This window comes from Rhinocladiella mackenziei, assembly GCF_000835555.1.
Source record: "Rhinocladiella mackenziei CBS 650.93 unplaced genomic scaffold supercont1.1, whole genome shotgun sequence".
Classification (NCBI taxonomy): domain Eukaryota; kingdom Fungi; phylum Ascomycota; class Eurotiomycetes; order Chaetothyriales; family Herpotrichiellaceae; genus Rhinocladiella; species Rhinocladiella mackenziei.
In genome coordinates this window covers 13,131-40,441 of record NW_013550604.1, presented here as the reverse complement: position 1 = coordinate 40,441, position 27,311 = coordinate 13,131, and the positions used below count along the sequence as shown (strand labels likewise).

At 49.7% G+C, this 27,311-nt stretch overlaps 10 protein-coding genes across 10 annotated transcripts; 5 read left to right on the top strand and 5 right to left on the bottom strand.

Annotated features, from left to right (window-relative positions):
- Positions 1-320: 320 nt before the first annotated feature.
- Positions 321-3,023, bottom strand: Z518_00016 (uncharacterized protein; the record flags this gene model as incomplete). Its single annotated transcript, XM_013420620.1, has 1 exon — positions 321-3,023. One exon carries the CDS (start codon positions 3,021-3,023, stop codon positions 321-323), a length of 2,703 nt encoding a protein of 900 aa, XP_013276074.1.
- Positions 3,024-5,039: 2,016 nt separating this feature from the next.
- Z518_00015 (uncharacterized protein) lies at positions 5,040-6,539 on the bottom strand (the record flags this gene model as incomplete). Its single annotated transcript, XM_013420619.1, has 2 exons — positions 5,040-6,222; positions 6,331-6,539. The coding sequence occupies 2 exons, from the start codon at positions 6,537-6,539 to the stop codon at positions 5,040-5,042; spliced, it is 1,392 nt and encodes a 463-aa protein (XP_013276073.1).
- A 503-nt stretch (positions 6,540-7,042) lies between these two features.
- On the top strand, positions 7,043-9,791 carry Z518_00014 (uncharacterized protein; the record flags this gene model as incomplete). The annotated part of the gene is made up of 3 exons (XM_013420618.1): positions 7,043-7,256; positions 7,307-8,211; positions 8,268-9,791. The coding sequence occupies 3 exons, from the start codon at positions 7,043-7,045 to the stop codon at positions 9,789-9,791; spliced, it is 2,643 nt and encodes an 880-aa protein (XP_013276072.1).
- Positions 9,792-10,309: 518 nt separating this feature from the next.
- Z518_00013 (GTP-binding protein ypt1) lies at positions 10,310-11,253 on the top strand (the record flags this gene model as incomplete). The annotated part of the gene is made up of 5 exons (XM_013420617.1): positions 10,310-10,323; positions 10,403-10,601; positions 10,675-10,722; positions 10,772-10,999; positions 11,059-11,253. 5 exons carry the CDS (start codon positions 10,310-10,312, stop codon positions 11,251-11,253), a joined length of 684 nt encoding a protein of 227 aa, XP_013276071.1.
- A 1,011-nt stretch (positions 11,254-12,264) lies between these two features.
- Z518_00012 (uncharacterized protein) lies at positions 12,265-14,028 on the top strand (the record flags this gene model as incomplete). Its single annotated transcript, XM_013420616.1, has 3 exons — positions 12,265-12,514; positions 12,626-12,768; positions 13,117-14,028. 3 exons carry the CDS (start codon positions 12,265-12,267, stop codon positions 14,026-14,028), a joined length of 1,305 nt encoding a protein of 434 aa, XP_013276070.1.
- A 763-nt stretch (positions 14,029-14,791) lies between these two features.
- Positions 14,792-16,757, bottom strand: Z518_00011 (ATP synthase subunit beta, mitochondrial; the record flags this gene model as incomplete). The annotated part of the gene is made up of 7 exons (XM_013420615.1): positions 14,792-15,483; positions 15,537-15,774; positions 15,832-16,148; positions 16,201-16,243; positions 16,298-16,383; positions 16,502-16,671; positions 16,747-16,757. 7 exons carry the CDS (start codon positions 16,755-16,757, stop codon positions 14,792-14,794), a joined length of 1,557 nt encoding a protein of 518 aa, XP_013276069.1.
- A 471-nt stretch (positions 16,758-17,228) lies between these two features.
- Positions 17,229-18,093, bottom strand: Z518_00010 (cytochrome c oxidase polypeptide 5, mitochondrial; the record flags this gene model as incomplete). Its single annotated transcript, XM_013420614.1, has 3 exons — positions 17,229-17,342; positions 17,443-17,636; positions 17,772-18,093. The coding sequence occupies 3 exons, from the start codon at positions 18,091-18,093 to the stop codon at positions 17,229-17,231; spliced, it is 630 nt and encodes a 209-aa protein (XP_013276068.1).
- An 865-nt stretch (positions 18,094-18,958) lies between these two features.
- On the bottom strand, positions 18,959-19,657 carry Z518_00009 (uncharacterized protein; the record flags this gene model as incomplete). The annotated part of the gene is made up of 5 exons (XM_013420613.1): positions 18,959-19,102; positions 19,149-19,200; positions 19,261-19,509; positions 19,592-19,602; positions 19,655-19,657. 5 exons carry the CDS (start codon positions 19,655-19,657, stop codon positions 18,959-18,961), a joined length of 459 nt encoding a protein of 152 aa, XP_013276067.1.
- A 2,815-nt stretch (positions 19,658-22,472) lies between these two features.
- Z518_00008 (uncharacterized protein) lies at positions 22,473-23,018 on the top strand (the record flags this gene model as incomplete). The annotated part of the gene is made up of 2 exons (XM_013420612.1): positions 22,473-22,609; positions 22,730-23,018. 2 exons carry the CDS (start codon positions 22,473-22,475, stop codon positions 23,016-23,018), a joined length of 426 nt encoding a protein of 141 aa, XP_013276066.1.
- Positions 23,019-25,340: 2,322 nt separating this feature from the next.
- Z518_00007 (uncharacterized protein) lies at positions 25,341-27,069 on the top strand (the record flags this gene model as incomplete). Its single annotated transcript, XM_013420611.1, has 2 exons — positions 25,341-25,418; positions 25,471-27,069. 2 exons carry the CDS (start codon positions 25,341-25,343, stop codon positions 27,067-27,069), a joined length of 1,677 nt encoding a protein of 558 aa, XP_013276065.1.
- Positions 27,070-27,311: the final 242 nt, after the last annotated feature.

Below are 27,311 nucleotides of genomic sequence, written 5' to 3'. Positions count from 1 at the left end.
GTGTAAGGCAGATGCTTTCAGTACACTTCAAATTTGGAGCAGGAACTGCCGTTTCACCAACGTGCTTCATCAGGGCGAACGAGACATGATAAGTACATAGCAATTGGTATTTGTGTTCTCAGTTTGGCACTTCTTGCTATGCGACCAGAGTCCAAGCGATCTTTGGAAAATTCTCAACGCTTCTCTGATCTTTCCCCTTACTTTGGTCTCTTTCGCTCTGCTATCTCCTTCGTTCTCTCCGTGTCAACTTCTTGAAGCTTCAGCCCCCATCCCAGCAAACAATGATTCGCCTGCTTCCTTTCATGTGGTAGCTGTCGCAGTCACCGTGGGCTAGACATGGGCATGGCCGAAGTCGTGGCAAGATCCCTGGTCTTGATAGCCTTATTCTGCCTTGCAATGCACGCGCGACAACTCCAATTCGAAGCATCAAATTCCCCCGTAGATTCCGCAGCTGCTTCCGTGTTGTCATGAATCGGTCGGGCCGGACTACCACTGCCACTACTTCTTCCCATCACCCATCTTAGGTCCATGCATGGATCATGTCCCATCTCAACAATTGTGGGCTTGCTGGTATTTTTATCCCGCCCTTGACACTTGGTTCCTCGATGGCTCTGAGCGCATTGGCGATGATACATGGTCCTGGGTGTCTTACACTCCGGATCCTTACACCAAATCACATCCTTGATCATATGTTTGATGGGCTGCGAGCAGATTCCACAAACGAACGCGCCGGCCTTGAGTGAGTTTGGAGGTGGTGCCGTCGTTTTGGGAGTTCTAGGCTGAGGAGTCTTACTCTTCGACCGGATTCCATTTAATTCGTTCGGATATGGACTGCGCGTCTGACTTCTCGTCCGTACACCCTCTTTCCTAGGCGCGAGCGCGCCGTTGATCTCGGCTGGCTTTGGCGTCGGACTCGCAGCTGGAGCATTTTGAAATATCAACTCATTGACATCGCACACCACATTGTCGTCAATGACACCACGTTCCTTGAGTTGTTCTAGGAATTCGAAGAACACTAAAAGCAACTGATCGTCGCCATCCTTCAACCAGCTTCGATTCTTTCGTACGAATCGAATCAAGCTGTTTGAAAGATATCGGGAATGTTCCAGCTGCTCCTCCATGCGATGTCGATCCCAGCGCTTTCGAAGCTCCCGTTCGTAATCATTCCAACCTTCTCGTGTCCCTATAAGATCGAGCCGCTCCATGTGCAATTGAATTTGCCATTCGTTGTCAATCTCGTCATCTGTCTCGCTACGTGACTCTTCGCTGGGAGAGACTGGACGGTGGCTAATGGACGTATATACAGGCTCGGCTTCTGCATATTTGGTTTCCAATGTAATCGCTCGGAATTTCTTGCGTTGCGGTTTCCGAAAATCGGGTACATCTTTGGCCGGGAGAAACCCTGAGACCGGTCTCTTTACACCGGTATTCGGTACGGGTTCGTTGAGGGGGCTCTTCTTGTAAGATGACACGCCTAGCCAGCTGTGGTCGCCCTCGACATAAGCGGGAAGATCGAATGGTTTTTCTGGAGCTTGCCACTCGAAAGACTTGGTATCTTCTTCCTTTCTGACTGGCGCGGCCAGGTCCACTTTGATTTGAATGTGTGTCAATTCGTTGCTCGACGGGTCTCGTCGAGGTTTTTGTACAGAAAACCTGTATTTGGAGTGCATTGTTGAGAGGTGGAACTGTAAATTGTTTAACCTGGAAGACTTCCATATTGCACACAACGGGCATCGATATCCCTTAACAGTCGCGACCCGGAAATCTTGATCAGCTTGTGTTGAAATCGTAGAACAGAAGTTGTAGCAGACTTCTGGTGGTCTTGGCTGAACCAATTTCGAGAGATTCGATTCTTTGTGCATTCCATTGGGGAGGTTGATGCCATTTGGCTTCTCGGCCCAAAAAGAGTCCAATTCCAGGCCGGTTTTCTCCGTCTTGACGGGCTTTGAGCCAGAACTTCCTTTCCGCCACGTTGATATCACTTGAAGGCCGTATTTGGTTCTGTACGTTCGCCCTTCGTAAAGGAAGAAGATACTGAGTGGGACATCCGATTCCGGAGCTTGTGGCAAGTGCGTGTATCTTGCGACAACAGCTCCCTGCAACTCTTCTGAACCAGTCTTTCTGATATCACGCGCAAAATGGTCACCGTCACTTTTACCCAAGATTGGCATCGGCGGCCAGGGGCTGTCGGCTTTGCAAGGAATGATTTTGATTTCGAGGAAGTATTTGTCGATGATCCCCAAAATTGACCCTTGTTTGGTATCGATGGAAACCTTGAGTTCGGCTGCTCTGACAAGAAAAGGCTTGTCTAGTTCTACGTCGACAAAGTAGCCATCGGACACGGTCTCTGTGGCAGTTACCCGACAGTACGCGGATTTTGTGGTCAATGGTATGGCAGCGCAGCCATCACGGTTGTCCCATATGGTCAAATGACACTGGCACCGGACAGAATCGCGTTTGCGACGTTTGGCAGGTCTTTCGCTTTCGTCGAGAAAGTTGGTTTTGAAGTTGAGCTTTTTTCGGATATTGCTAAGATCTAAGGTGAGCTCGGCGTCGGGTTGTTCGTAGGCTTTGTCTAAGAGGCTTCGAATGCTTCGACGCGTATTTCTCTCATTTTCCCCCGCGTTTTGCAGAGAAAGCTGTGATTTCGACCCCATAGCGATATTTGTCGGTGGTTGACGATCTTGGCTCCAAAGAGCCTCAGGGTTGGGAGAAGTCTCCGACCCGTTTGATGCGACGACAGGGGCCACAATGTTGATGCTAGATTCCTCCGACGGTATTCCTCCTGGAGAATCGTCTGATTCTCGGGACTTCGAGGGCGATTTTTTGCTCAAGATGCTGGGCGTGAAGTTGCGCTCACGGCGTTTTTGATGATAGGCCAAAACACGCGTAATGTTCCTCTGGAGAAAGGGCTTTTGGCGAGAACGGCTTTGTTCAAGAGCGAAAGTGAAGTCTCCTATCAGATACCGGGAAAATCTCCTGCCTGCACGTGAACTGGTGAAGTTGTAGTCGAAATTCAGCATCTTGGGCAGATGAACCCGACGCGCTGTTCGCAACGGTCTTCAAACCCCATGGTCCGTTTCCCACCTAAAACCGCTGATGGGCCGCAAGGAGATGATTTCTAGGTCGCGATAGGAGGTCAGGCACCCAACAATAACAGAATCCTGTAAGTTGAGAAGATGGTATCCTGGAGTATGTTGTTTTGTGTCAGAGTGTTGATGAATTTACGCGTTGAGGACCTTGGAAATTGGTGTTTGGGGTTGCGAAGTGCTGTAGAATTGTAAAGCGCCGGGGACGTAGACGAATCGGAGGGTCGAGGGAGCTGATTACATTCTGGAGAGGGAGATCCGGGAGACTGGACCCAAGACATGGGTGGATGGATGGTGGGAATTGGACCAGGGGGGTGAGCGAAGATGAAAGCCAGGCTGGCAGCGCGCCAAGCTCCACTCCCATTGGCAAATTGACTGCGTCCCTTCCACCGTTCCATTCAAGTTTGTTCTTTCTGTTTCTCTCCTTCTCTCTGATCCTGTTGTCCTATTACGGATTGGCAATCAAACCCCCAAGAAACGGTAATATTTCTGTTTGAAAGGAAGAGACCCTTCCGAAAATCAGAATGGGCTACCAACCCTCCAGGTATTCGCGGCTGCTTGCACACAATCAGCAGGAACAAAGAAAGACATTTTGATATGAGTTTCGCTTGGACTTACATACATCGGTCTCCAAATGGGAACAGAATCCGTCCGAATCGGACGAAATCCAAGCTAGCGCAATTTCGGGGGTTTCAATATGCTTTTGCTTCGTGGCCTTGTTCCAGTTAGGGTGAACCATTTTGCAGGCATTCTGTGACGTTGAGGTGATGGGGCCAAAGCCTCTTTGCCAAAGCAAGCAGGATCAAATTGTGAAGATGTCTCTCATCCTAGGGGCGGTGGAGACGTCTCTACGGCAGACTGTCCAGCAGAATTTGCCCAATTGAGAACACTTTTCAGGGAGCTCGAGGGGTGGGAAGGCACGCCGGGCCAGGAGGCGAGTCTGACAATCGACATCGTCATTGAGTGTGCAGCGTTATTCAGAGCTGGCCTATCATCCTCGTCATACAGCCTGATAGATTTTCTAACTGCAAAATTCGCAAAGGGGGACAGCTTAAAGCGAGCCATAGCCACCGGCGATCTTCCACACATCAAAGTGAGAGGTGCACTATGAAAGCAGATATGAAATTTTTTGAAGTTGGCAATTTCCTGAACGAGATTTCTCAGGGCTGCGCTCAAGAAAGCAAACAAACCCTTTTCCAGCTTGGAGCTGAGCGCATCTGCTGTTACTAATGTTGAAAACAGAAAGACAAGAACTCACCACGATTCCCAGTAGTTTGGGTCAAGGAAATTGATTATGAGAGGCATTAGTATATCAAACAGGATTGGGAAACTTGAAGATTTTTGTATCCGTGTAATGTACGCGGACATCGTAGCCGCGATCTCAGACATATCAGATCACGTTGACCGTATTCTCCTGGGAGAAGACATAGGCAATTACTTCATCTCCATTATCGATACTCCCAGAGCAATTGACCCGATGGATGTAACGATTCACGACTGGAGCCAGTAGTTGTCCACTCAATAATAATAATTCTATTTAACGTCTATGTCCACTCAATAATATGAAACGTACACCCTTCATAGTTACTACGAGGGTCCAAAGCAGAACAAACAGCATGGATAATGTGGATTGACTTTCACGAGAAATGGACGTCACAAATATTGAGGAGCAATTTTTTCATGATAATGATATCTGGAGCCTCTAGGTACGCGCATACAGACACAGTGGTCAAAAAGCAAATCTCTTGGGCGAAAGTTTCGTAGAGGGGGTATCATTTCATTTCTTCTGCGTTCATTACGTTCATCTCTCTTGGAAGCAAGCAAGGCGTCACTCCTGAAACAGCTATGAGGGAGAATTCGGGTCCGACTGCTCTGGGTCCATCCATCTACACGGGTTGGAACCTGAATCCATCCACAGGTTATCCGTCGACATTCATTTGATCTCCATTCTCAAACACCCGCTCCATTCTGGGACCGTTCAACCCTGAGCTCCCCATCTGTATTGACGTCGCGTATAACTTCGGTCTCACCCATCAAACTCGTCTGCATCCGCGAGCTTTGGCATCCGGGACAATTATGTACAACCTCGTGGGCAAATAGGTCACAGTCAATGCAAAAATGGTGATGGCAGACAGGACATTCGTATCTGCTGCTCGTTGTAGTTCTAATGACGTTTCCAGTCGCCTTGGAAGAACCAGTGGCCACTTGCTCTCTTGGTGGCGCGACGGGGAAAGGTTTCAAGCACGCAAAACACGTGGTACTGCGGCTCGCCTGCGACCAGGGAACTTCGAGCCAATTGACTAGCGGAAATAGATGGTGATAGCTTCGCGCGAGATGAGTCGAAAGGATCAGAGTGAGCCCACACACGGGACATTCGCTCGGGAGGCTGCACACCTTCGCACTGCATCGCGAACACAGATATCCGTCGCGCGAGGGTTTCGTGTGGCATGCGCAGAGTGATGGGCGGTCTTCAACGGTTCGCGAAGGGAAGCCCATCATCAGAAGGGAACTGGCAGACTTCGTCGAGTCGTTGGTGACCGGAGGTGTGGTGACTGACATGAACAATTCCCGGAAATGTTGTTCGTGAAGCACGACACCGTAGCCTGATAGATCGCCGTTGTTGGTTTTCGAGACCAGCTCGGCGCAAACGGCGACCTGCGCCGCGAGCCCAATGACCGTGGCCCGAATCTTGTCCGCTACCAGGCTGTCAATGGTCCGGTGTATGTCACCCGGGTCGGAGGTGTGAAGAGCCCCAAAGATCAAAAGGATCTCACGTGTGCCGTGGCTCGGTGCGTGGAAGAGAGCCGCACGAGCCATCTCCAAGGCATTTTCAATAGACGGGTTCCCTTTTGGTTCTTCTTTGCGAATTCGCTGGATCGCGGATAGGTGGACGTTGGGATTACCAGACATGTCACTTACGCGGATGGCGATCCCGTCACGCATGCCCACGATACCCAGCTGAGAGATGGGGTTCTGCTCAAAGAATTCTCGTATGAACGACTCTGTGTAGCGCAAGGTCAGGAGGTAGCGAGTCGGTCGGAGGTCCTTCTCCATCATGGACAGTGACATGTCCAGAATGAGGATGAGATGGCGGATGATTCCACGCTGGAGGGGAGTTGTGTCTTTGAGAAGTCTGCATTTTGGATCCGTGTCAGAATAGGAATGCAAGACGTTTTTTTTCCTTTTTAGGAGGCATCTTTTCAATTGGAATTTCTTGTGACATCTCTTGGATCCAACATACCTTTTCCTCTTCCCTGCCTCCAGCAGCCCTTCCACCGCTCTCGTGATAGTCCCGTCAGCGCTTTCAGTAAGTAAATCCCATGTCCTGGTCACCTCAAAATTTTGGGCAGATTCGCGGGCATTTGCCCTACGAGCCTGGGAGCGGCCAGAGGCTCGGGGGAGGTCATCGTCAGATCCGTCGGCGACATATTCGTCCCCTGATGCCGGCATCACCTGGGAAGAACACGTGCGGACACGAAGGAAAGGTAGAGAAGCGAAGTGGTGTTGTCTCGTGCAGAATGCTTGGATGGATGTCGTCTGGAGGCTACAATTTGGGGCGCAGTTGGAGATGCACCGATGAAGCTCTCACCATGTCCCGTGTCTAACCGCTGGGTGATCGCAGAGTGGGACAGTCATGCCCCCGCCAATTTTCATGAGCACGAAACTGCGATCGAGAGGCTATCTCCGTCTTTTGTCTTGTATTGAGCAGGTTGTTCTCTGCCGAGGGGTCCAAGTACGCACAAACGATCAGTTAGATGCTGGAGTTCCGATTGTCTGCTTCAATCTTCAGCTACTCTTCTACAATAAAGGCTGGACCTGCTTTCTCTCACACCAGGCGAACCTTGGGCACGTTTTCCTTGTGTACCCACGTCGTCGCCAGATCGATTCAATTGAGGAACATCAAACCCAGAGTCACTCAACCCCGTCTTTGTTCGACAGAAGCTAGACGAAACATGGCGCCTCCCACCGACCGAGATATCCTGCCCGACACCATTAAACCTCTCAATTATGGCTTGTCTCTTTTCAACCTCGAGTTCGGAGGATGTTGGAGCTATGACGGGCTGGTCAAGATTGAGTCGAAGGTCAAAGACGAAACCAATGAGCTCGTGATCAATGCGAAAGAGCTGGACATCAAAGGTGCAGAAGTTCTGAGCAAAGATGGCGCATGTGGGTTGTTCTCGAGCATCTTGGTGTCTTCTCTGCTAAGACACACACAGCTCCTGTTACTTCAATGGCCGATGTTTCTTACGACAAGACCAACGAGCGAGCCACGATCAAGTTTTCGAATACGATCCCCTCGGGAGATGTCGTGATTGCTATCACATACCAAGGTATTATGAATAATGCTATGGCGGGCTTTTATCGGTCGAAGTATAAGCCGGCCATTACTCCCGATGCGAACACACCGACAGACGGCGAGTACCACTACATGTTCAGCACACAGTTTGAGGCCTGTGAAGCGAGAAGAGCGTTCCCTTGTTTCGACGAGCCAAACCTGAAAGCATCATTTGAGTTCGAGGTGGAGATTCCTGAAAGTCTTGTTGCTCTGAGCAACATGCCAGTAAAAGGTGTGACCCCAGGGAATAAAGACGGGCTCAAGAAAGTGGCATTTGAGAAGACTCCGGCCATGAGTACTTATCTCGCTGCTTGGGCCATTGGTGACTTCGAGTACGTTGAAGGGTTTACCGATCGCAAGTACAATGGCAAAAACATACCCGTCAGGGTTTACACTACTCGCGGTCTGAAAGATCAGGGCCTCTTTGCTTTGGAACATGCCCACCAAACCCTAGATTACTTCTCCGACGTCTTTGGAATTGAGTATCCTCTGCCCAAGTCTGATCTATTGGCTGTCCACGAGTTTGCCATGGGCGCCATGGAGAATTGGGGATTGGTTACTTATCGAACGACGGCGGTGCTTTTCGACGAAGAAAAATCGGATGCTCGATTCAAGAACCGAGTTGCCTACGTGGTGGCTCATGAGTTGGCACATCAGTGGTTCGGTAATCTGGTCACTATGGACTGGTGGAACGAGCTCTGGTTGAATGAAGGATTTGCCACCTGGGTTGGCTGGCTTGCCGTCGACCATCTGCACCCCGAATGGAAAGTGTGGAGTCAGTTTGTGGTGCGTAGAAGGTCGAGAGGTATTCTTCCATTGATCCTTTGTTGACGTGCATCCAGGCTGAAGCTGTGCAATCAGCTCTCGAGCTCGACTCGCTGCGCGCGTCTCATCCCATTGAAGTTCCGGTCCGCAATGCTTTGGAGGTCGACCAGATTTTCGATCATATTTCTTACCTGAAGGGAAGCTCGGTTATTAGAATGTTGAGCAATCACCTCGGTCAGGACATATTCTTGAAGGGCGTTGGTGACTATCTCAAGATTCATGCGTATGGCAACGCGCGAACGAATGATCTCTGGGCTGCTCTCAGTGCGGCATCAGGTCAGGATGTTCAGGCATTTATGGAGCCCTGGATTCGCAAAATCGGTTTCCCGGTGGTGACTGTTGCTGAGGAACCTGGCCAAATATCCGTCCGCCAATCAAGATTTTTGACCACAGGAGACGTCAAGCCAGAAGAAGACGAAACGATCTGGTGGGTCCCTGTCGGGCTCAAAACCGGAACGCCCACAAAAGTGGTGCATAGTGCTTTGACCATGAAAGAAGATACGGTGCGAGGTGTGGATACTGGATTCTACAAAATCAACGCAGATCAAAGTGGCTTCTATCGCACAAGTTACCCACCTCCGCGTCTGATGAAACTTGGTGAAGCGCAGCAGCGACTTTCGATAGAAGACAAGATCGGTCTGATGGGTGACGCGACAGCCCTGGCAGTGGCAGGGAACGGTACTACAGCTGCTCTTTTATCCCTCCTCGAAGGCTTTAAAGGCGAAGAAAGCTATGTGGTGTGGTCGCAAATTGCAAGTTCGTTGACCAAGGTCCGGGCTGTCTTCGCTACCGACAAGGAGATCTCGGCAGCATTGAAGAAATTTACGCTGAAATTGGTCTCACCCGCGGCGGAGGCGATTGGTTGGGAGTTCCCAAAGGACGAAGAGTATCTGACCGGTCAGTCCAGAAAGCTCCTCCTTGGTCTAGCAGCTGGAGCCGGTCATGAAGGAATCATTGCCGAAGGGAAGAAGAAGTTTGCCGCTTGGAAGTCTGGCGATGCCAGGGCCATCCACCAGAATCTGCGTGGAGTTATTTTCAACCTGGCTGTGGCAAATGGTGGTCAGGAAGAATATGATACCGTGAAGGCCGAGTTCAAAAGGACAACCTCTGTTGATGGCAAGGAAATTTGCATCTCCGCTCTGGGTCGATCCAAAAACCCAGATCACGCTTGGGACTTGCTGGTGTTTGTGACATCCGAAGATGTTCCTCCTCAGGATGCACACGGTGGTATCGTGGCGGTATCAGCAAATAATGAAACTCGAGGCGTAGCCTGGGAGTTTACAAAGACGAAGTGGGAGCGTGTTTCGAAGAGACTTGCCGTGACCAATGTGGTTATTGACAGATGGATCAAGATGGGTTTGCCCAAATTTTCAGACACAGCGATCAGAGATGATATCACCGAATTCTTCAAAGACAAAGACACCGGAGCATTCAGTCGAAGCCTGGTGATCGTTTCTGATACCATTACCGGCAATGCCAACTACAAGCAGCGTGACGAGGCACAGTTGCTGGAATGGCTGAAGACTCACGGATATGCCTGAGAGGAGGGAAAAACATTGGGGATGGTCACGAATCATCTGCCGTTGAGTTGCAGCCTGTTCGAAATTCAATATAGCGGTCACGGGTCAATGTAGAGTCATGCGTGACGCCACCGTTAAGAAAATAGGCATACATAAAAGGATATCCATCAATCATGAGACCGAAGACAAAAAGCCATCGTTGAGCGTGAGGGAGTGTTTCGACACGTGACTCGAACTTCATCACGTGACCACAATCAATTCGGCCGCCATCATCAACCAACCAGAACCCGCAGCCGTCCAAATGCAAGTCCAGGCCTTGCCGCCTACATTCCCTGTCTCAACTTGACCTGCTAACTACACCCTTGGCCGCAAAACATCATCCCCATTTCCTTCGATCCTTTAAATTTGACGTGACCCAAACTTCCACCTCGCTTCACCCTCCGGTCTCTTTAGTTCGCTAAAGCCTGACGATTTCGACCCAACCGAATATCACCCTCTGCTGTGTCCATTCTGACATCCCCCTATCCCCAACCGCCACCATGAATCCAGAGTGGTAAGACATCACGATCACCGACAAAAGCCGGGCTGATCGTCCGCAAATTGTGAATGTAGAATTCTAATTGTGCACAGAGTCCTTGCCTTCTACCTGCTGCATCTCCTTCGCGGCATCCGGTTGCCCAGATCGAAAACGTTGACGCATACTCCAGATACGATTACCTCTTCAAACTCCTGCTTATTGGGGACTCCGGCGTTGGAAAGTCTTGCCTGCTGTTGCGGTTTGCCGATGATACATACACTGAGTCCTATATCTCTACCATCGGTGTCGATTTCGTACGTGTGTTGCGGTCCTAGGCGGCGCCTCCGGGCTCTGGGCATTAAATGGAGGAGGCTGACGTGGTTCCAGAAAATCCGAACAATTGAACTTGATGGAAAGACTGTCAAACTACAAATTGTACATGTAATGGATCAACGTCGTCAGAACGATATCTAACGTTTCCTAGTGGGATACGGCCGGCCAGGAACGATTCCGAACCATCACCTCCTCCTACTACCGAGGTGCACACGGTATCTGTGTGGTTTATGATGTGACGGATATGGATTCATTCAACAACGTCAAACAATGGTTGCAAGAAATTGATCGCTACGCCACGGAAGGAGTTAACAAGCTGCTCGTTGGCAACAAGAGCGATATGTCAGACAAAAAGGTGGTCGAATACACCATGGCCAAGGTCAGTCATGATGATTTGCAGGGACCATCCACAGTGTGTCAGTGCTCACTAGGCAACAGGAATTCGCTGACAGCCTCGGAATCCCATTCCTCGAGACCTCCGCAAAGAACGCCTCCAACGTCGAACAAGCATTTTTGACCATGGCTCGTCAAATCAAGGAACGAATGGGCACCACCACCGTCAACAACAAGCCTACCGTTCAAGTTGGCCAAGGCCAGGGTGTGCAATCCGGATCTGCTGGCGGTTGTTGCTAGCTTGATCGCGATCGGCATTCACCATCACATGCACACAGGATGGACGATACAAATATCATGTTGAGGTAGGGATAGTTTGGCCGTGCAGAACCAAGGCATCCAAGGAAATCCTTCGTCGCGGCAAAGCTTTTGTCTCAAATGAGTTCGAAGGCGTTGAGGCGCATCGGTGAAATCAATACATGTCTAGATTTCTGCTTCCAATAGCCATCCAATTCCCAAAACGAGATCTTTTGTTGTTTGGATTCTTGAAGGGTTTCTGCTTCGGCAGGCTAATGATGGAACGTTGCGGGCTTGTTCGTGGAGGCAGACCGACTCGGGCCAGGAAAAAGAACGGCATTCATACGAACTGGCACATATCTCAGCATGAAAGCCTTCCATTGAGACTGAGCTCCTTCAAATTCACACACGATTGAACCATATCGATTGCTCTCTCTTGGTGCCATGAATCTTGATTTTCCTCGCTATCTTGGCCCTCTCTGTCCACGCTCGTGCTCCAGAAACCCACGTTCTCTCGGATGAAGTTTGCTGACGTTGGCCCAGATTATTAACAACGCAAGTCTTCCTGGTTGCTCGAGGTAACATTAGCCCTTGTCGGGATTCCCCAGGCGTGTAACTACTAGCAGTCCCAGAACGACACCGTATTCTAACCTCAACCACGCACTCCCCTTATGGACCCGAAGCAGGGGAAATAGTTGGATATGATGTCTAGACACAAGAATAAGAGCGAGAGACACGGTATTCGAGTCGAGGAGGTCGAAAATCCCTGTAAATAGGGACAATCACGCTCCTGCAAGGCTGGAGAGAAGGAGGCTGAGTTTTGACATCAAGAACTTTGTGATATGTCTAGTGATAGCATCACTTCGAGGACACTCTGAAGTCCTGCTGGCAAGTCTATATCGATCGAGACAGTGCCAGTCACTTCTCACTTGTCTTCCCCCCTCGACGTCAATTTCAAAACGTCAAGTCTGATCATCACACGGCCTCCGCTAAACCACAACCGCAACCGCGACAATGTCGGCGGCTATAGCCACCGCGCCGGTGTTTTCCTACTCCAGCATCTCCATCACGCCCTGTGTATCCTCTCCTACTAACACTACACGAACTAGGCAGAAACATGGACCAGCGGAGGGTGACCTCAATCCCAGCTTTGGGAGCGCGGGTACCACCACCACCACCACTACTTCTATTACAACAATGACGATGACACCTAGCGCCACAGCATCAACTGGATCCGATCCTACACAGACCACAAATCTATCTGGTAAGAAAGCGAATAGGAAAGATGCCGGTTGTCTTTCTGGAGATAAACTTTTGTCACCCGCACCTCCCCTTTCCTTCTCTAGATGGCCGTGGCCTTCTGACCTACAAACAGTGACTATCTTCACTTCGTCCAGCGCGACAAAAGAATCTCTCACCTCTACGACATCCGAGATTTCAAGCACTACCAGCGTATCACCTTCGAGTTTGCCAGAAAGCTTTGCGATACAATTGCAGGCTAGCGCTTCACCCGCCAATGTAAGCAACAGTCCGTCTATACCCAACAGCAAAATCCTGTATCCTTTGCCCACTCTTTGATCGTACTGTCAATTATACCGGCCGCGTGCTATCGACGCATATACACAGAAAGTCTTTGGAAATTCGATCAGCCTGAAAGACAACCGCTTTGAAGATCGCAATGGAGGACATATCGATGGGGATGTCCTCCGACACTCCTACAGGCTCCAATACCGGTGTCTCTTCGTCCCTGAGTGCTTCCAAGCCTCCTGAGAGGACGCAAATTTTTGTCTCTGTATTTGGTTCCGATTAAGGCGACAATGGCTCATCGCGTTGATCTTTTGATATCTCAGCCCTGACTTCTTTCAGAGTACAGGTTTTAGTACCAGCCCATCTCAGCAGATTGCCCCGATAACAATATCCTTATCCTCGACCGTCACACCTCCAATCCTGCCAACCTCGGTGAGCACGACTTTGAAAACCTCATCAATGCCCGTGACTCCTCAAGCCCTCACTCCAAGTGTGAGCAGCGTCCCAAGAACCACCTTCTTTCCGATCTCCACCTCTACAATGGAACCTACACCACCAGCATCCTTATTCTCAAACAATTCGACTATTTCCCCGTTCATCCCGGATCCTGAGAAGCATGGCGCAGGCACAAGACGTATTTTGATGATCGCAGTACCCACGGGCATCGGAACAGCAGCTTTGATAGTCTGCCTTTGGTGGCTTTGGAGCCGCTTCTGTCCTGCTTCATACAACAAATTCTTCGATCTTTTCCCCTCGTTTGGCTTTCTGACAACCAAACCCAAGAAAAAAGCCGCACAGCCTGGTCTATTGACAGGCGTCAGAGACGGCGCCCCCGGCGATACCTATGCTCGTCACCTGCGACAATACGAAGAGGAAGCGGTTCGTGTTCGTGAAAAGTACAGCTTCGACACTCCATCTACACCCCGAACAGGAAATAGCATCAGTGCTACTCGAGCAGGAAGTCCCTGGTGGAAGCCCAAAATAGTGATTCCCTCTAGCCACGACATCTCTCCGGGTACAGGCAACAATCCACGCAGGTACGGCCCGTTTCGACGAAACTTCAATGAGAAAACAGGCAGTCTGGAGAGTTGGGAGGAGAAGTGGTTCGCCTTGGGTAGTGATGTGGATGTCAGTGCACCGTCGAGACCGATGATGAAGACCAAAGATCAAACCATGAACAATGGAAAAGACATGGACCAGTCCCTTGGAACTGTTATAGGACCGGGTCAATCATGGCGAAAACTGATCTGAGTGGATGAGGACTGGAAGGAAAACACGGAGACCACATGTCAATCCATTCTTCGGTTGAATGAGTCAGGCCTAAAAAGGTCAGCAAAAAGGGAATGTGTCCAGTGAGCGCTATCTATGTCGCGAAAGTCGGGAAAGTTGGTGGAAGAAAACATTGAACGACGATGAGTGGATGGATTTTGAGAGATCCGAATGCTGGCAAAGAGGATCTGAATTGCTTTTGTGTCGCTTTTGATCGTCTCTCCAGATTACAATAGCTAGCGAGATAACTCGTGCTGACCTGCTTCTTCAGGGTTCAGAACACAATCAAGAGAATTGGTAGAGTACCATCCTTGCCAGGAGTTGCAAATGTTTGAATCGTCCTTCTCTTCTACGTGTCCATGACGGCGAAACTTCTCTCGCTGCATATCATTTGACCAAGCCTTGGTACTCTGACGCGGATTCAAGTTCGTTCAGTAATCTCGCCTGCTCCAAACTGTGACCGTAGCCATGATGCCATTGATGTCAAACCAAATGGAAAGGCAATCTAATGGCAAGCTGGGCAAATGTACTTTGACGTGACATACTGCTAACACTAGCGAAACCAAAGAGACTTTACGAAGGAAAGGTCAGAGTGGATGCATAGTAGGTATTGAGCAAAGGAATTTTTCTTAAAAGGGATTCAATGTACAGATCTGCCTCTCAACTCTTTCCTTCCCCAGAAAGGAAATCCTTATGCCGTCCATTGCTATGTTGTATCACTCTCTCTATCTCCTCAACTGACCATTTATGACTTTTCAAGTTCAGCCAAGATCTTCTCACCCTTCGCACGGGCACTTTCAAAATCGCCCACCATGTAGAAAGCACCTTCGGGTAGATCATCTCCTTCGCCGTTGATGATCTTCTGGAAAGAGCTGATAGTATCCTTGAGGTCCACAAGCTTCCCCTCGATACCAGTGAAAACCTGAGCGACGGTGAAAGGCTGGCTCAAGAATCTCTGAAGTTTTCGGGCACGTTCGACAGTCAGCTTATCGGCTTCGGATAATTCATCCATACCCAAAATGGCGATGATATCCTGGAGCGACTTGTATTCTTGCAACATCTGTTGAACTCGGGTGGCGGTGTCGTAGTGTTCTTGGCCAACAACTCGGGGATCCAACATTCGGGATTTTGAGTCAAGAGGGTCGACCGCAGGATAGATACCCAACTCAGAAATACCACGAGACAACACAGTGGTGGCATCTAAGTGAGCGAAGGTGGTGGCAGGGGCAGGATCAGTCAAATCATCGGCGGGCACATACACGGCCTGCACAGACGTGATAGATCCCTTTTGAGTAGTGGTGATACGTTCCTGCATCAGACCCATGTCGACGGCGAGAGTAGGCTGGTAACCGACGGCTGAGGGGATACGACCAAGCAGAGCAGACACTTCGGAACCGGCTTGAGTGAATCGGAAGATGTTGTCGATAAAAAGCAACACTAGCAAGCAGTCAGTGGACAAGGCACAATCTCAACGACGGGCATAAACTCACCATCTTGCCCTTCTTCATCGCGGAAGTACTCAGCAACAGTCAATCCAGTCAAAGCAACACGAGCACGGGCCCCAGGAGGTTCGTTCATTTGACCGAACACCAGGGCGACCTTGGACTCGCCATCAAGTTGAATGACGGAAGTCTCTTGCATTTCGTGGTACAAATCGTTACCCTCACGGGTCCGCTCGCCCACACCAGTAAACACAGAGTAACCACCATGGGCTTTGGCAATGTTGTTCTGAGACGGTCAGTAACCGGGCCCCCTTGACAGCAGTGTAATTTGGGTATCACCCACAATCAATTCCTGAATAAACACAGTCTTGCCGACACCAGCGCCACCGAAGAGACCAATCTTTCCACCGCGAGCATACGGAGCCAAAAGATCCACGACTTTAATGCCGGTCACGAGTACTTCAGCAGTCGTCGATTGGTCAGTGAATTCTGGGGCATCAGCGTGAATGGGAGCCATCTTGGTAGCTTTGATAGGGCCACGCTCATCAATGGGATCACCAGTGACGTTCATAATACGGCCCAAGGTGCCAGGGCCAACTGGAATCTTGATAGGGGCGCCAGTGTCGGTGGCTTTGTGGCCTCGGACAAGACCCTCGGTACCTGAGAGATGTCAGAGTGGGAGACAGACGGTGTCACAGGAAGTTTCCCATACCATCCATGGCAATGCATCTCACAACGTTCTCGCCCAAATGTTGCTAAGGCCGTCAGTATGAATTTTGACCTCCAGTATTGACTCGAGGTGTTCGTACCGCAACTTCCAAGACCAACTTGCTTCCATTGTTATCGGTCTCAAGCGCATTGAGAATAGGGGGTAATTGTTCGGTGTCGAATTTGACTAAGAAAGATCCATCAGCCTCCCTTTATGCCGTTTCTTCGATGACGGGTGTGATGGCAAGCTTCGCGGGAGTTCCAATGCTCAGCAAGGAGAATTTTTTTTTTTTTTTTTTCCATACCGTCAACGACAGCACCAATGACCTGATGGATCTTGCCATCTCTTGCAGAGTCCGTGGAGGCCCACCTCTGTGCAATAGCAGGAACAACTTGTCTTCGAAGAGGTTCAAAGGCGCGTCGGGTGTAGGAAGGTCGAGCAAAGGCAGACCTGCCCAAGCTACGAGCGACGCCGCTGTTCAATCAGGTCAGCAAAGATACGAAACAGCTCCACAAAGCCCTGATAGATCAAGTGAATGAGCTCACTAACCTCTTGAGCATGTTTGCAGATGACAAGAAGGTGAAGACTAAAGGTAGAGGGGAGAGCTGTGTGGTTTAGGAGCAGGAAAGTAGTAGAATTGAGGATGAGAGCTGCTTCCTTCCGAGCCAGAATAGGCTATTCCTAAAACGGTAAGACCCAAAAAGCTCAATGGATCTGTTTTACGGCACAAAGTGTCTGCCGGAACATCCTATTCTACCAATGCCCTTTCCAATGACCTTTTAACCAGGCCATTTGGCTTAATGGAGCATGCTGGAGCTCAAGAAAAATTTAGCACCATCGGGTTCAACCACTGTCTGTGCGGATCTATGTACAATATCACGAAGCCAGATGCCATAATGTCGAAGCAGGACTGAAATATTGATTTGGTATTCACAGAACTGGGAATCCTGCCTTTTCACGATAGTAGTCACAGTTACAAGGAAACTTCGGTGGTGCATCGCACCACCGAATGCTTTACTGTCGCCCAATGTCTATTCATCTGGCTCCAGCTTGATGCCTTGAGCCTTGGCTGACTTGCTCTGAACATGGCCTTTGCCAGTATATCCTTCACTGCTGACACCATAAATAGGATTGCTCTTCTCGGCCTGCACATGGAAATGTCAGCATGTTGTTGAAACGGTGAGAGGAGACCAAAGCGGTGGACATGGGTAGGACGGCCGGTTGCCACGGCAAAGATTGGCTCACCTTGAGATATTCATTGGTAGCTTCTTGCCATTCCTTGGTCATGGTTCGTGGTGGTGGTCTTGCGAAAGATTGGACGATCACGAATAAAACTCCTGACACAGCAAGACCAAGGGCTGTATAGAGGAACACCTTAGTCCATTCGCCCGGGGGGGTTTCTGCTCGGGGTCCGTGAGGTCCGAATGCAATCCACCATGCTGTAAGCACGTCAGTAAAGACAATCACGCCTCAGGATATGGTTAAGTTCTTCTTGTGTCATGGGTATTGAGCTTCAATAAGGATCGAATTGCCGCAAGCGATCTTCAATCCAATAAAAAAAAGAGTTTCCGTACCGGCTTTCTTTTCTTGCAAAGTCATTTCGTGCCAATCTACCTTCATACGGTCTCTCAATTGCATCCACAACTCGGCTTGTTCTTGTGGTGGCATTGCTTCCCATCGTTTTTCAATTCCGGCAAGTGTAGGGTTAGAGATGGCATGAGCGGTTCGGACGTGGGATTGGCTGGTCATAGGAGGCTGCGAGGTAGCAGAAAAAACAGGAGCCATAGATCGCGCCGAAGTCTGGAAGCATCGATTTGAGGAGGAAGCAATTCGCATGCACGCTTTGGAGCTGCTCGTTGAAGCACGAGCAGCACGGGGTAGAGAGCGGAGAAGCATTGTGTTGGATGGGCGTGAAAGTTGACTCAACACATACGAGAGAAGAGAATTAAATAACCTGCCGAAGCCTGCAGCTCCGGGGCCACTATCGCAATGTGTCGACGGTGGGTTGAGCTCGAGGGCGAAAGGATGATTGTTTGAAGTTTGTTAGTTACACCCAAAGTTCAACGACCTGAGGTAGCTCGGTCCGGTCTTGGCACCACGGCAAAATCAAAGCATGCCAGGAGCGCTTCCGTACATCCCTTTCTCCAGGCTGTCACACCACTAAATTGCCCTGAAGTTGTATTAGCTGCGTACTGCTGACACTAAGCACTCAATGCATCATGTCTACCACCGATGGAAACCCTCTCTTTTCCCTTGATGCTGGAAAGCATACATATGTCTCACACTCGGTCTTGCTACGCTCGTGGGAGAGTGGTCCAGTGACCGTTACTGCAGAACACGAAAAGGAGACAATGGGCATCATCGGTCATGGATCAGTAATGAGCACCCACGGAGCCACTGATATTACCGGCCTGGGCTAGCGTGCTTGCACAGAAGGCTATCTTCATGTGGGTGGAATGGCGACCATCCATGCAGAAAAGAATTCGAGGTTGATTCAACCGCAGCCGGTATGGCTCTGTGAATAGGAAAATGCTTTGATTTCTGCTCGAGACCCAATCTATCTCGGATCGTTCAACGTGGCAGGGTCTATCTTCATCACAGCATCCGATGTCCGGTTTCTCCAACGGCGCATCTTCAACACACTGGCACACCATACTCGGCTCGTCAGAGAAAACGCCCCTTTGCTGGGATATCGCCAAATGCATCGCTGCTGCCTGTTGCTGGCGTGGGAGTTGTGGTCCAAGACATTGAATTGGCCATCTTAGATTGTGCCTTTGCCTTTACTGGCTTCCTTGAGCAAATCGGCCCATTCCAACTCGCCTGGATCATTTGCTTGCCAGTTCATGGCAATTCCGTTGAGAGCATTCTTCAAGGTCTCACGAGAGCTAGCGTAGACCATGCGAGACTTGCAGGATGAGCTATGATCGTGCAAAAAGGGGGCTTGGACATACCTTGACGCCAGTGTTGTCTTGGTTGATGTAGGTAATGAACGCAATCTTGGATCTGACAGCTGAATTTAGCACGCACGGCCTCCCTCACAAGCAAGTATCTTCATGCACGCACCTCTTTCCCTCACCACCCTCGAGCTCGAATTCTACGTCGTAGATGGCATATGAGGGTCTGTCCTTGCCACTCGACTCCTTTTTGGAGATGAGCTTTTCTCTGAAAGTATCATAATCAGGTTCTTTGCCCATCTCATCCACCACGATTTCCTTCTGGTCATCGGAGATTTTGTAGATGATGTACTTCGGGCCCCCACGGCCAAGTTTCAGCTCATTGAACGCAGAGACGCAGTCCGGGTTGACAGAAAGTCTGGAAGATTGGAGGGATTAGAGAAGAACGGAGGCGCAAGGGAGAGGAATGATCGACTGATCAAAGAGGCTGCGAGACATACCCGGAAACAGGCTATCAGGTAGTCAGCCGAGATAGAACGGGCAGGATGGGTCAAGATACATACCATGGCTGCGACGTGAAGATCTTGACGATTGTGCGACTTCAAGTTGAGGCTGACGTTCCTGTCAGTTTCGGAGAAGATGAGATAGCGTGCTTAAGAGGAATGTGGGATGAAAGAAGACACAAGTGATTTGGGGATTTGGAGGGAATAACAAACTAAGCATCGACAACTTCAAGTCTTTGCTGTACCAAATGTTACGTACCTATTTTGTGGATTATGGCGCAGGAGAAAGCCCTGTTTGTATTGCAAGGTAGGCAGCGGGATAATGGTTCGAGATGGTGGGAGGATGATGGGCGCAGGGTGTAGTAGGGCCCGCGAGAGGGTCCAGCCGATAGTGGGGTCCGAGTCAACATCGTGTAGGAGGGAGATGCGCCAGCAACACCGCTCGCGTTTCTTATACCCTAGTTCAGTCTTTTGATCGATGACGCCCAAGTTTCGGCTCTGGGACTGTTGACCAGCCAGCTACAATCGAACTCAATATCCTAGCTTCCCTATTCCTGCTTCCTCTTTAGTGAACAAGTCCTTTCCTCGCTCGAACATGTTCACAGCAACATCCTTCCCTACTCGAAAATGCTGCCTCCCGTCAAAATTAGTTTTATGTCAGGGACAAAGCCGTGAAGACTCCACGAATCTGTCACGTCAATGAGAATCGCTAGGGCTATTGTCTACAAGGTTCTTTGCTCATGAAGATTGGACATATGAACGTGCAATTCAAATCACTAAGGCACGCGACACCCAGGCCGAGCACGTTTGCCCCCTCGCTTCTCAGGTCAACGCGTGCGGGAAATGGGGTGAATCTCGACCCCTTGCGAAGGCCATCTCTGGAAAATACTCCAACAGACAACGAAGATCTTGCTGGGATGTACAGGACCATACCCATGGCAGCTGCGGACGACCGCACAAGAGAACCAGATACATCATTTTTCAAAATGAAATCGATTGAAATCCATCCTTGCCACGAGTCGGCTGTTTGCTTCTATTCAAAAACTAGCCATATCACCTTGCCAAAGTTCCATGGGGCGGCGTTTCTTTCATCAGCTCAGTTGAAGATATGCAAACCCAGCAGGTGATGAAGGCACATCTGAATTGAACTGTCCGGGCCCTTCCCTCGATTCAGCAAATTTTCTAACGCAAACCGCCGAATCCCGTCTATGCAGCCACTTTCACGATCCCGGCTGTGGACAATCTAATGTGAGCCAGAGGTACGTGGAGACGCGTCCGCTTCCGGCTATTACAGCTGACATTTTGACAATTTTCGGAGGATTGTAGAAAGCACTCATCTCTTGCACAGTCTTTACATCATATCATCTCCGCAAAGCATATAGCTAGCCGCGGTCAATGAAGAGGAGTTCATTGATTTGCACGACGGAAACTACAAAATTGCGGAAAGCGTTCGAGAACTTCAAGAAGAACACACGTTGCTCAGCTCCTATATCACAATCAGCAATCATCAGTTCGAGGCTCTCAGCAAAGAATCTGAGAGTGTCATTCCCGTGACTCATAGTATCACCAAATCCCTTCTGAAGTCAGTAAACAGCTCAAAAGAGGATTCAATCGAATTCAGACACGGAGGTTGTTTCCTGGACGGTGAACACCCCAAGCAGCACGCAGGGTTGGGAAATTACCTGGAATGGTGCCATTGGAGCGAAGACCTGGAGTCTCAGAGGAAACAGACAAGGGGAAAGAATATTCTGATTCTGACTTAGTCTATAATTTTGCAGGGCATGAGGAAAGTGTCCTCGATCCTGAGAAAGCTTCTCAGCTATCGTAGGATGGACTCGCCATGCAGATGAATGGAAAGGCGTCTAGTACAACCACAATTGGTGCCGTGGCCTCAGAGTACAAGCATGAAAGTAGGAGACCGGAGGATTTTTGAGACCCAAATGGAGATTGGAGCTTGCTGAGGAGCTCTTGCTCTTCAGCATCATCGAATTCCCAGACAACGTATCTCGTGCGAGGTTTGAGGTAGCCGCTACAAAACCGGGAAACGGACCGACATAGAGTACTTGTCGGTGAGTGCTATCTCATTGCGCTGCTGTGGCATGTCGTTTCTCTTCTTTCATTGTTTGTGTTGTCTGCGCTGCTGAAGATTCTTTCTCCTTTGTCTCGTTGTGTCAATGTCGGTCTGATCCAGCTGGGTAAGATAATGTTAGTCTCCATTTCCTGGCAAATCAGGATATCAACCTTGGTAAAGGCGTTGTCGCAAGCACGCAGTGAAAGCAGGACTCCAGAACTGACCAATGTTGGTGAGAATCTCCTTGGTCGTCTCCCCGTATACATTACCTTTCTGCAGCCAACTATCAGATATTTCTACCCTATGCCCACGCTTACATCTATCTCTCTCACGCACCACTCTCTCTTCACTCTTCCGCTACGACGATCCCTCCCACCAATTCATCATTTTGAAAACTCTCCATAGGAAGCGAAAATATCATCGCAAAGATGAGTCCCTGGAATGAAACAACCGAACGAAAGCTCCTCCTCTGCTTGATCGATGCCAATGTCAAGCCAAACTGGAAATTCATTACGACGATGATGGGAACAGAATTCACCTCACAAGCCTGCCGGTCTGTCTATCATACGCCCTGCACGCCTTACCTTCTTCCTTTGATATCATACATGTCTTCCATCCTTGCCAGAGCTGCACCCGATTTCACCGTCATTTCATTCACTTCTGCTTTCTTCTCATTCCATCTACGTCAAATCTCTTTCCCTCGTTCAAACATCTTCGTTTTCAAACATCCTCGTCCCTTCAGAAGCGTTCCTCGTCACTCAACTCAACCATATTCTCTTCTTTATCAACCACTGCCCCCTGCTCATCATGCCGTTCAAATGGGATGTTGCGTCCGAGCGAGACTTGCTCCTCTGCGTCATCGGTGAAATGACACCTCCCGCAACTTCGATATGGCCTGCCGTTGCTGAGAAACTAGGTGGAGGACTCAACGGCAGCGCTTGCAGGTATCATCGCAGACAATACCTTCTCTTCGAACAGTCTCTTAGATTATATTGACTTCATTTTTATTCACTATTGTGTGCTCATTTTGTGGACCGGCCAAGATACTGATATCTGTGTTACAGCCAGAAGTTCTACAAACTCAAGAGGGAATCCGAGAAGCTCCTCGAAACCGATGGATCTCCTGGCACCGCTCCTGCAACCCCAAGCACGAAGCCGGTAGGAAAGGCTGGTGGAACCAAACGCAAGAAGAACACCGATGTGAACGATGACGAGACTCCAGCCTCAAGCAAGGTGAAGAAGGCAAAGAAGTTAGCGACCGAACCGAATAACGACATCAAGGGAGAACCGAAGACTCCAGAAGGCGTCGATATCAAGGTCGAGCAGGACGACGCAGGAGAGAAGGATGAGTAGCGTCATTCCGGCTACGGTATGTCTAAGTCTTTTGGATCAGATCTAAAATGATATTGACTTGGTGTTATCAGAATACCACGGCCTGACCGGAAGGGAGACTGGAAGACCACTGAAGATCGATCAACTTGATCTCACCTGGACGGAAATAGGTAGTCTTGGAGTGGGCACGAAGGTCTTTGCTCCTTTTTTGAGGGGGGGGGGCAGCACAACAAGTTGACATGGCACTGAGGAGATGAAATCAATTGCCTTCTGACGGAGTAGCCTAGCTACATCCTGTCCTCATGAATCACCTCACACAAGCAAAAGAAATTTGCATTGCTCGATCATACAACCCCATGAGCTTTTACAGAGCTGGACACAGAATGCCAAAGTGGCCATTACATTCAATTCCCTCGTTCCTTCTCCACGAGCCCGGCATGTCTCTAGCGATCTCAGTCCTATCTTTGCCTTTTTCGTTTCGGGAGGAAGGGGTGGAGCCTATATGGGCGGAGAAGCTCTACGCCTCCGCCTGGTCAGACTACACATCTCCTCTGCCAATGTCATGGGGCGCCTTCTGACATTAAGACAGACATCCCAAACCCGCAAATGACACCTTTCGAATCGCCTGCGAGGAGCACATTGCTCTCACGCCTCCTCCAATCGCGATTAGTCAATGTTACATGGACTGCATGGCTGTCATTTAGATCATTGCCCAGGTTCCCACGCCTTCATATCTTTTCGATTCCACCATAAAGCGCTCTAACAACCAAACACTCACAATGCAAAGCAGATTTTTGTGTTCATGACTAGGAGTACATTGATGGAGACCCGCTGGATGTCTTTCTCAAGCCCAGGTCAATATTGCTTAAGGCCCTCCCCATCCACTTCTCTCACAAGCTCAAACAAGGCCTAGTTGCTCTTATACTCTACTTTACTCTGTAACGCTACGCCCTTCAAGTATGTGGAACCTTTGCAACGAGCTAAGAATAGCCATGAATGGATGCTGGAACACATCAATATCAGTCACGACCCATTATCCCGACGGTATATGGTACCAATCTAATATTTCATATCGCAATGTTGTCCTGCCAGTGCAGAATTACAGGACGGTGATGACGATCCTATCTCAATCATCTGACAACATTTCTGTGTATTGGGAGTGTGGATGGCTACATAGATTCTTGGATATCGTGATAACACCATCCAGACAGCTCCTTGAGAGTTCCATGTGTCAGCTTGCTGATAATAGTAACCTTCTCTGACGTCATGTGCTCAGTATTTTCAATTCTTTCTGGGAACATCGTCCTTCCATCCGCTAAACAAGTCTCACTCTGAGGCTCTTGCCTTTGAGGCAGTGCCTTGAAATCTTCGTGGGATGGTAGGGAGAGACCGGTTTGTGCTGTCTTGGACAGCCTAGCAGCGGCTCTTCTTCGCGTCGAAGAGAAATGCAAACCAATGCCATGCAGACCAAACCCGAGGCTCTTGCAAGACAAAGGCAGTTAACCCGGACCGATGGAACGACAATCAAGTGAGATTAACTCCTCGTACAGCGAGATCAACAAGTTGGGGGTTGGGAGGGGGGAAGTCATCTGCCTCATGGACAAGGGATATTCTATCAGCGGACAAACAAGGACCTAGGAGCCCAACCCTCTGTCAAAATTCTGTCCAGGGCATATCGATGTGCCCTTTCTGTGCCAGCCAATATTCTGGGCTTCCAATCACTGTTGCCTTGCTAATCGCCGGCTGCTAGATGTCTTTTGAAATGGCGGATGATCCACTTTTGTAATGACAAAAAAGTGAAAACTGCCTCCGCCAAGAAAGGCCGCTGCAGCTGCAGCCTCGTCTCTGAGTCTGTCACGAACATGACCCACCAACTTCCATTCCTCCTCCACTCCTCGTGCACCCCTGTGTCCTCGCCCTAATGTCTCGATGCAGACTCCAATGGACCTTCAAACTTGGCGTCTCAGCTCTTGCACGTTGTATGCGATGACTGGCCCGACGTGCCGCAGCGAACTTCCCGGCATTCCCTCGGATGCAGGTTATTCCCAATGATTGACCAGGAGATGCTCGCAACAAAATCGAGGCAGGTAGAGACGATTGATATCTAATGCGCACCTGATCCGGTCCAACTTCTTTTTCCCTAGGGCGTGTCATACTCTCTACCCACCCAGATTCCGACCCCATTTCTAGAGACTTCTCGGATCGACCAAGTCTGCTACCATTCCGCTCCTGAAATTACCGCCAACTGGAATCCTCGGGCCAAGTTCATTTCACTATTTGTCGGCTCACCCAGCTCAAAGGCATCCAGGTGCTCCCTCTATCTCAATCATTTGAACATTCGGCATGGCTATCAATTGGAAGCTACGTGAGACCGTCTTCCAGCTACTGGCAGCTGTCTACGCTGAGCTAGGTGAAGAAGCTGTAGGTACTCTCAGCGTTCAAATCGAGGCCATGGTACTTACACAAGGGCTAGTTCAAGGGCCGTTACATGTCAATTGCGAGATACTTCGGTCCAGATGCCACCTATGATTCCATTAAATCCTTCTTCGCCAAAGAAGTTTCGAAAGGGGCCGCGCAACTCAAAGCTCAAAATCCTGAACATCACGGTTCAGGCAAAGGGATCCCACACAGAGAACCTGCGGGGCCTTCGCGTCCCCCGCTCCTCTATTTTAACGACGAGGATATCAGCATCGTGACTGAGCGCGAAGCTAAGACCCATCCCGCTCATTCTTTACGGGCACCAGCGAAGCGTCCTCGGGTGATTGCAGCGTCGCAAATGTCTTCCGCAGATGAGGACGTTATATATTGCGCAACTATTTCCAACAAACAGCCCGCTGTAACCCATGATACTGGCAGTAGTTTGGCTCAGTCGACAGAAACTCAGGACCCAACCAATTCCACCGCAGTTCCAGATCCCCCACCAAACCCAGGACCGAGCTCATACGTTACCGCGCCGAGCCAAAATTCTCACGAGGTTTCTGAGAAGGGAAACAACAGGAGTAAACGACCCTACTCAACCATCGATGAATCAATGAATACATGCAATGCTCAGTCACTACAACAGGGCTCCGATGGAACACCAAAACCGGAATCATTTGGCTACGTCACAAACCAAGGTCAATACCGCTGTGCACTGTGTTTGAGCCAACTTCCCAACCAAGAAGACCTTGAGCGGCACGAATCTATGAGCAAAGAACACCTTCACAACCTCAGGAACGCAATCAAGGTATCTAAGGGCCGCGCCAAACTTGCCCAAGTCACTACAGTTCCCAGAGTTGGCCAACATCATTCCACATCTGTGCCGTCTCAACCGCTAAGACTAGGAAGCGTGGAAAATCGAGATCAAGTGTTCTTGAATGGTGAGACTTCCGAATTCAAAGCGCAAAGAGACAGCATCAATCATAGTCAACTACCGAATTACGATCATAATCGACAAAAGTCGCCAATGGATACAATCGACGTCCGAGGGGGCACCCCTAACAGCTCCCCCGTGCCTGTAGAAAGAGGGCTCGAAAGTACTGCGCCAGTTCCTCATTCAGAGATGAGCGAGAGTTTTCACAAAGGCAAAGACCGCGCCTTGTCCCTCCCGTCGGAGCCGTCACATAATTACCCTCGGCCGTGTCCAGAGTTGTCAACCGTCATACAATCACGCCCGACGACGGCGCAGACAGAGATAGGCACCCTCACCTCTCCAGACGTGAAGCAACCAAGTTCGAAGACCAACTGCGAGCCAAAATTCTCCCCAGCCGAACTTGCCGAGATCATGCGCTCCACCGAGATGATGATCCAGTTGATGGGCTGCATGCAGCGAGAGGCTGCTTCTCTGGCGAACTCTGCCGGGAAGTGTGCGGATAGTAATCCCTTGCCTAGCCCGCAAGTTGATAGCGGCGGTAATGCGCCTGCACAGTCTCAAACCACCGCGTCTTCACCGCCGACATTAATTTCAGGAAATATTCCATCTTCCACTGCAAGACCTGGGCCTAGTGTCGATAGTCGGACGCTATGGAACCAAGTTAGGCGGAAAAAGGGTAAGGATACGGGAGAAGAAGTGATATTCATTGCATTGGATTGATTCATTGATTCATTCGGCTTTGCCACCATCCATGTCAGTCCCATTGGATACAAGCAAATCAAAGCTTTGGTTGGTTAGTTTGTTTCATAGCTATATATTCGTTTTCAGCAATATCCTATTCTCAGTATCTCAATACTAATGTCTTTGCCTTCGTTCCAAAAAGACTTTGGTTTTCCAACTTCTTGTCCAATTCCAGCTCGGAAATCTAGGTAATGAGTATTCAAACTGAGGACTTTGGCCTT